Source organism: Coffea arabica, chromosome 1e, assembly GCF_036785885.1.
Source record: "Coffea arabica cultivar ET-39 chromosome 1e, Coffea Arabica ET-39 HiFi, whole genome shotgun sequence".
In the NCBI taxonomy this organism is placed as follows: Eukaryota; Viridiplantae; Streptophyta; class Magnoliopsida; order Gentianales; family Rubiaceae; genus Coffea; species Coffea arabica.
The window spans coordinates 49658179-49665464 of record NC_092311.1 but is presented as its reverse complement, the minus strand read 5'-3'; the positions used below and the strand labels follow the sequence as shown (position 1 = coordinate 49665464).

Below are 7286 nucleotides of genomic sequence, written 5' to 3'. Positions count from 1 at the left end.
TGTTTTATCCAACACGTTTTAAGACACAACTTTGCCATTCTTTTCAGCAGCTTTGTTTTGTTTGTGTATCACGTCCAGTTTTGCACCAAGGCAGCATCTTTGTGTGTTCCATTATTCTATTCTATTACTCGTTTTGTGCTGCTTTGAGGGGAGGGGAAAAAAAATGCCAAGACCATATTCACAATTCACTCAATTTCGACTAAAATAAATCTTTCCGAAAAGAAGTGCAAAGTGCAAGTATCCCATAAATAGGGGGAAAAAGAGAGAGAGAAATTTTTGTAATATTTTCTAACTACACTATTGAGGGACTGAGGGAGAAAACTCACTTTTACACCAAATAACTTTAAAGTGCGCTACAATTTTTAGCTTTTAGAATAAAAACAGTTAAACGGAGCCTACTTCTCTAATAAATACTTTTTTTTTTTTTTTTGTTTTGACGGGAAAAGAAAAGCACTATACTTGTCTCGTAATGGCCACTGGTTTGAGCCTAGTGATTGGAGACGAGAAAGTAGAGCACATCAAGTCTTTACTCTAGGCCCAGAGGCCACACTAGATAGAGCCGCCTTTTTTTTTCTTTTTTTCTTTTTTAAAGTAGAGGGTGTCGAGTACTATTAAGGTACTTAACTCTGGGCCCATGGTAGCCCAAATATAAATTTAATTACTGCCTCCCTGGACGGGAATTCAAATTCTTAACCTACCAGCAAGAAAGTCTCATAGTGCCCAAAAAAGGTCTTTAATGCAAATCCTAGCCAATTGAACCAAGTTAACTAACCATTGAGCATCCACTAAAACGGGACTAAGTCCCTCGTTGGATTGTAGGTCAAGGGTTCGATCTTCACTTGTAATGAAAAAAATTTAAAGAAGGTTCTGCCCTTTTTCTAAATTAAGATAGATTAGATTATAGAAATGTCTCCTAAATTAGGATTGATTAAATTATAAAAATATTATCGTTACAGTGTAAAAAAAAAAACCAAATTAACTTGTTGGTTACATCGTAGTACTACCGATGCCAGCCCATCTTCAATTTATGCTGCTACTACATGCCTTGCATATTGATAACTCCCCAACAATAATATCTATCTACATTGGTTGGGTGTAAAACATGAAGAACAGCTTTCAATTGAGAACATGCTTCACTTTAACTTCCATCTTCAAGTACGAAGGAAAAAATGCAGAATTTTCATTGAGGTGGCCCAAAGGGTTGTGCGTGCTATCTACTAGCACTTTGAATAATAGTAGTAGTAACAAGTTAAGGAAAAGGAAACCCAGTTCGAATCCAAAGAATCTTTTCGGACTCCGCAATCTGCAAATTCTTCTGAACCTGGAACTGGAAGCTGGAAATGGGAAGCATGAAGTAGAAAAGGGGAACAAGAAAAACAGAGAATTGAAGTCTGAAGGCAGGGTGGGTGATTGAAGGATTCACTTTTTAAGGACCCTTTGGCATTAAATTGTTTGCTAACACGGCCACGGGGACCGAAACAAAAATTGAATATACAAAAAAGTAGTTGGCGCTTGGCAGTGTGTGTACACTGTACAGGCATAGTTGAAAGTCCAAGCAGGCAAGGTCAGTTTCTTCGGCTGATCGATCAGCAAACCCCACCTCCCAATACCCAAAAAGAATTTTTCCCCCACTCACTATTGTCCTCCCTGACAATTTTCACCCACTCTGCCCTTTCCACTCTCACCATCTTGACTCTCTATTCCGCCTTCTACAGTCCTCTCTCTTGACCTCATCCTCCCACATTCACCTGCACGCATGGAAAGAAGAAAGCGTTTTACCAGCGAAAACGTTTCTAATTCGACCATTTGGTTTATAGACATTAATTAGATACATTGCAAGAAAAGCATCAACCTGAACAATCCTATAGATTGTCTTAATTAGTTGCACCAGCACTTGTTTCGAGATTATCCAATGATTCTTGGTCGTAAATGCCAACAAATTCTATTCATCATTACACTGCATCTCACTTGATTCTATCCCATTGAGAGCAATGCAAGCCAAATCTAATCATGATCTAATAGTAGCAGCATGATCTCTTAGAGTCCATTCGGATTTCAGACCAAAACTCCACTCTATGCAGCCTTTGTTCGACAGATGCTATGACTGATTGCCAAGGTAGGCATGCTCAGTCGTTAGCGGTACACACCATTTGATGGAGCCAATTCGGATAAGACAAATTGCACAAATTGACTGCTCGTAGCGCGTGGGAACATAACTTCCTTCCTTTCTCCATCAAACTGCTTACATTACATTACAATATACAATGCCCTTTAGATTCAAATGTAAAGCCCGCCACCACCGCTTCACTGTCTCCCATCCCTCCCAACATTCAAATCTATCTTAGCTTTTCTCCATTCGCTTTTCCTCGCATTCACTGTTCTCTTTGCCAGTTCCAACTCCAAATAATTCAACTCTCAAACTGACTTTTTCTTTCTTCTTTTTTCTCGTACTTCTCATTCAAACACAAAAGAGCCCTTCCACTTGATCAAGAACATGAAGTTCTTGACTTCCTCTTCATCCACCGCCTCCTCGACCATCACCTCCACCACTGCCTCCACTTCTTTCGGTGGCAATGTCCACAATTCCAGGAGCTCCCCAGCTGGGTGCATTGCCGGGGTCTTCCGCCGACTTCTTTGCCTTAAAAGCCTTCCCACGCACCCCTCTGATCACTTCAAAGACACCGACCACGACTCTGTCTCCGTGGAGCTTGACAGGCTACAATGTACTAGTACTGTAAGTGCAGAGGAGAGGGCTGAGTCCTCCGCCACACCGTGCATCGTGGCAAGGCTAATGGGTTTAGAATCATTGCTGCCTCAGACCGATTTTTCTGCCGCTGAAAAAAGTCCGAGTTCAATTGCACGTAGCCGGTCGATGAATTCTGTGGATTTGATGAAGGAGCTTGTGTCAATTCAGGGGAGGCATAGACGCGTGAAGAGCTTCAGGGAGACTGCTCCCACATTTCTTGAGCTAGAAGATGAGGATTTTTTTGTTCTTAGCTTTGAGAATATTGTAGGTGAAAGTAGGAAATCGGAGACGGGTTCGAAGCAGAAGAAGCAAAGAGGCAGAGGAGCAAACGATAAATCCCAGAATAGTACGAGGAGCAGGGAGAATGTTTATGAAAAGAATAAAGAAAATCAAGATCCCATGAATGTTTTAAATAATGAGAAGCAAGAGCGGACGACGGATTCTAGGAAGGCTTCTCAAAGAGCTGTTTCTGAAGTAATGAGCGACGGTATTCGTCCACTGAGTATTAGTTCTTCCCAAAATTCATTTGAGGGGAAGGAAGTCGAAAACAGGGCAAAGCCCATAAACCGCAAACCTGAGAATGAATTAGGAAGGAGAAGAAGGATGAAGAAGAGAAAAGATGATTGCTTGCCAGTAAAGAAAGTAGAATCAGATTGCTCTGATTCTGAAAATTCCAGCCCAAATTCTGTTTTGGATATCGTGAAATTCCCATGTGATCCAGAAGTTACGAGCTCAGGTTTGCTTCTTATACCCCTAGCTTCACATTTTTTTCTTCTAAATTCGATTTTTCTTTCAATATTAACTATAGTAGTATAACTTTAGTGAACTTCATTGCTCTCTGGCTGAGTTTTGAATATGTTGCGACAGAGGGGCTCTCACGATTGACGAATTCAAAGTCAAGGAGGACTTTAACAGAAGAACTCGAGAATTATAGGAAGCTGAATCATCAGTACGTTGATAAGAGTTTGACAAGCAATGCTTCTGGTAAATCTAGGACTCGCAGCGAAGGCAAATGCGTTGAGTTGAGGAAGAATGATCGTGGAAGGCAGAATAATTCTGCCAACATGTGGGGTGAAATTTGCGAATTGGCAGAAAAAGACACGATTCGGTCGAATTGGATACCACTGAGCAAGGAGATTCAGAAGTTTGAAGGCTACAGAGAGATCAGTGGAGAATTCGAGATACAAATTTTTGAGGAATTGTTGGGAGAGCTGGTGGATCAGCTCGGTGGGGGGACTTGCCACCAAAATCTTTGACTTGTAAAATCACACCAACTCAACGTATTCATACTTCCTTGCTTTTTTTTTTTCTTTTTTTGTAGTATATATATTATATATAAAATGTCTACTATGTAAACCATTACAAAATCTAGATTGCAATATGGCACGGGATAGTATTCCTATGTAGAATGTAAGTAATAGCTAGAGATCTCAGATCACTTCTTGTTCTCCGATATTTGAGTTCTTTCTTTTGTAAAAAATAATAGCCTAGTTCATCATAATACTACTACTACTTCTAATTTATCGTTTCCCTTCTATTTAATAAATTTAGTGTCGGGATAGAAAAGATTATTTGAAGATGTGAGATAAAAGAATGGTTAAAAAGATTTAAAAAAAAAGTTGATTGAAAATTGTATTTGCGATTCAAGTAAAATATTATTTGAAATAATAATATTTAGAATAACTTGTTTCTTTTCTTTCAAGAGCCTCAAGAAACAAATTGATGAGATTTGCTCTGTAGAATCACACCGTCAAGTAATTATACCCCTTTTCATGTGATTAAAGAACGAAAAATGGTTGGGCCCATATCCAGTAAAAGAGCAACCGAGACGGCATGGACAGCTTAGGCTTTTTAGCTGCTTGTATTTTGATTACAACGGCCCAATAACTAATGAGACGGACGTTTTGATGTTGTGACAAGCTGGGATTAAGGAACTGCTAACTTTAATTTTAGGGATTGTTACATTGGTAATTGGTTATTGTTCCTCCCCATTTTGATGCCTCTCTATAAATCTAAAATAGCAAGAAAAAAGACAATTACTTTGCCTACTCTGCTTGTCAAACTCACGCACTTGTAATCGTTTGTACTATATTAACAACGAAGATGTACACACATACTCATTCAAATGTACACAATTGTTAAGAAAATAAAAAAAGTTACATATATTTTTTTACATATGAGGATGTGGTTTCACACACACACACAGAGATATATATATCCTTACTGTACTAAAAGCGCGAGTTGGAGTTGCTACAGTGCTCATGGACCGGTTATCCGGTAATTTTGAGCAACTTCAGTGGCTTTTGCATAGGCAGATAGACTGGTTATGCTGTAAATTTCGACAATTCCAATGGCATTTCATAGGAATTTGTTTGGGCTTGCCCTCTTGCTCCAGAGTTCAGACACTAGAATTCTTTCCCCTCTCCCTCCGGTGGTATTTTTTAGGAAGCATATATGTGCCATATATAAAGCTTGATGCCCTTTACGGTGTTGTATTGTTAGTTCTTTCTTCTTCTTTTTATTTTTTTTGCCTTTATTATAAAGGATAAAATGGATTTATTCTCTAACAAAATAATAAAACAACAATTTTACTATAACTTCGAATCTTCCCGCATTTTTACGTTCAATTTCTCCATGTTTATCTACTATATTTGACACACATTTCTTCAATTTTTCTTTATTAACATCACCGAAATTAAGCCCATGCACTTGTTTCCCCTATAATACTTCACTTTTATAATACTAAAAGCGCGAGTTGGAGTTGCTACAGTGCTCATGGACCGGTTATCCGGTAATTTTGAGCAACTTCAGTGGCTTTTGCATAGGCAGATAGACTGGTTATGCTGTAAATTTCAACAATTCCAATGGCATTTCATAGGAATTTGTTTGGGCTTGCCCTCTTGCTCCAGAGTTCAGACGCTAGAATTCTTTCCCCTCTCCCTCCGGTGGTATTTTTTAGGAAGCATATATGTGCCATATATAAAGCTTGATGCCCTTTACGGTGTTGTATTGTTAGTTCTTTCTTCTTCTTTTTATTTTTTTTGCCTTTATTATAAAGGATAAAATGGATTTATTCTCTAACAAAATAATAAAACAACAATTTTACTATAACTTCGAATCTTCCCGTATTTTTACGTTCAATTTCTCCATGTTTATCTACTATATTTGACACACATTTCTTCAATTTTTCTTTATTAACATCACCGAAATTAAGCCCATGCACTTGTTTCCCCTATAATACTTCACTTTTATAAGAGAATTATTATTACAAATATTTTTATTCTAATTAGTTATACACACATCTGAGCGTGCCTTAATCACTATTATGTATAACGAGAAAAGAATTATTGAACATGTTTGAACTAATTCTTGATAAGAAATTTCAGAAAAGTAATGTACTACTCAACCTTTATCTTTAGATACTTTTATTCGTATTTTATTCATTCAGAGTTTTAATTTTTGTTTATATTCTTAATTAGGTTGCTATAAAAATTGAAACCTAGAAATTGGAACATTCGATTTGTTTTCTTAGGGTTTGGGTGTATGTATGGTGGAAGTTGGACCAGTTTTGAGTGCTTCAACTTTTAGATATAATATGGCATATTCATTATTATCCTCTTTAGTTCTCTTCGTGTAAGGCATTAATAGTGTAATATCATGCAAGCAAACTTTTCTTGCTGCAATAGAACGATGAAACTTGGCATCTTTGTGTTTGATTCACGTTGAAAGCAGCATCTTACATTTCCACTGTTTTGCATATGTAGCTTTACGAAATATTCTTTAATTATCTTACATTTCAACCAAGAGTTTCAGAATATACAGTATACACTGAGTTTATTTGGATGATTTATTTGAGATAATTACTGTAGCATATTTTATGATGTGATATATGTGAGATAAAAAGGTGATTGAAATTTGTGAAGCAAATTATTTTTTTCAAATCATTTCAATCCAAACACACTCACTATCATTTTTGGATACATGTCATATATACAAAAGTTGATATTAGAATTCAAATTTGGATTAAAAAAATATGCATTAAAATGTGAAAATGTATATTGTCAATATAAACAAGAGGGTCCTCCTGTTTTGGAAAAAAAAATTAAAAAAATATGAAGGAATCCCATGGCCATGTAAAAATTTTTTCTTTTTTTTTTTTTTGCAAAAGGATAAACTTTCTTCATAAAAAAATATGCAATTTAAGAAATGGATTATAGTTTTTAAACTTTTACAGTAGTCCCAATTTTTCTTTCGAGCATGAAAAAATGATTCTATAAATACATATTTTCGGATTTTAAACACGAGTTTGTTACTAAAAATATGAAGGTATCCCGTGGCTATGTAAACTTTTTTTTTTTTTTTTTTGCAAAAGGATAAACTTTCTTCATAAAAAAAATATGCAATTTAAGAAATGGATTATAATTTTTAAACTTTCACAGTAGTTCCAATTTTTCTTTCAAGCATGAAAAAACGATTCTATAAATACTTATTTTTGGATTTTAGACACGAGTTTGTTACCCCATTTGTAAAATAGATCCAC

At 36.3% G+C, this 7286-nt stretch overlaps 1 protein-coding gene across 1 annotated transcript; it reads left to right on the top strand.

Moving 5' to 3' along the window:
* Positions 1 to 2330: 2330 nt before the first annotated feature.
* LOC113711228 (uncharacterized) lies at positions 2331 to 4207 on the top strand. The gene is made up of 2 exons (XM_027234405.2): positions 2331 to 3482; positions 3614 to 4207. Exons 1-2 carry the CDS (start codon positions 2495 to 2497, stop codon positions 4000 to 4002), a joined length of 1377 nt encoding a protein of 458 aa, XP_027090206.1. The 5' UTR covers positions 2331 to 2494; the 3' UTR covers positions 4003 to 4207.
* The last annotated feature ends 3079 nt before the right edge of the window (positions 4208 to 7286 follow it).

What these genes read in the sequence shown, in the direction of transcription:
- LOC113711228 (XM_027234405.2), top strand. Translation starts at nt 2,495, where the DNA reads ATGAAGTTCTTGACTTCCTCTTCATCCACCGCCTCCTCGACCATCACC. An exon ending in TCCAGAAGTTACGAGCTCAG is followed by an intron (nt 3,483 to 3,613) that starts GTTTGCTTCTTA and finishes ATGTTGCGACAG; the next exon opens with AGGGGCTCTCACGATTGACG.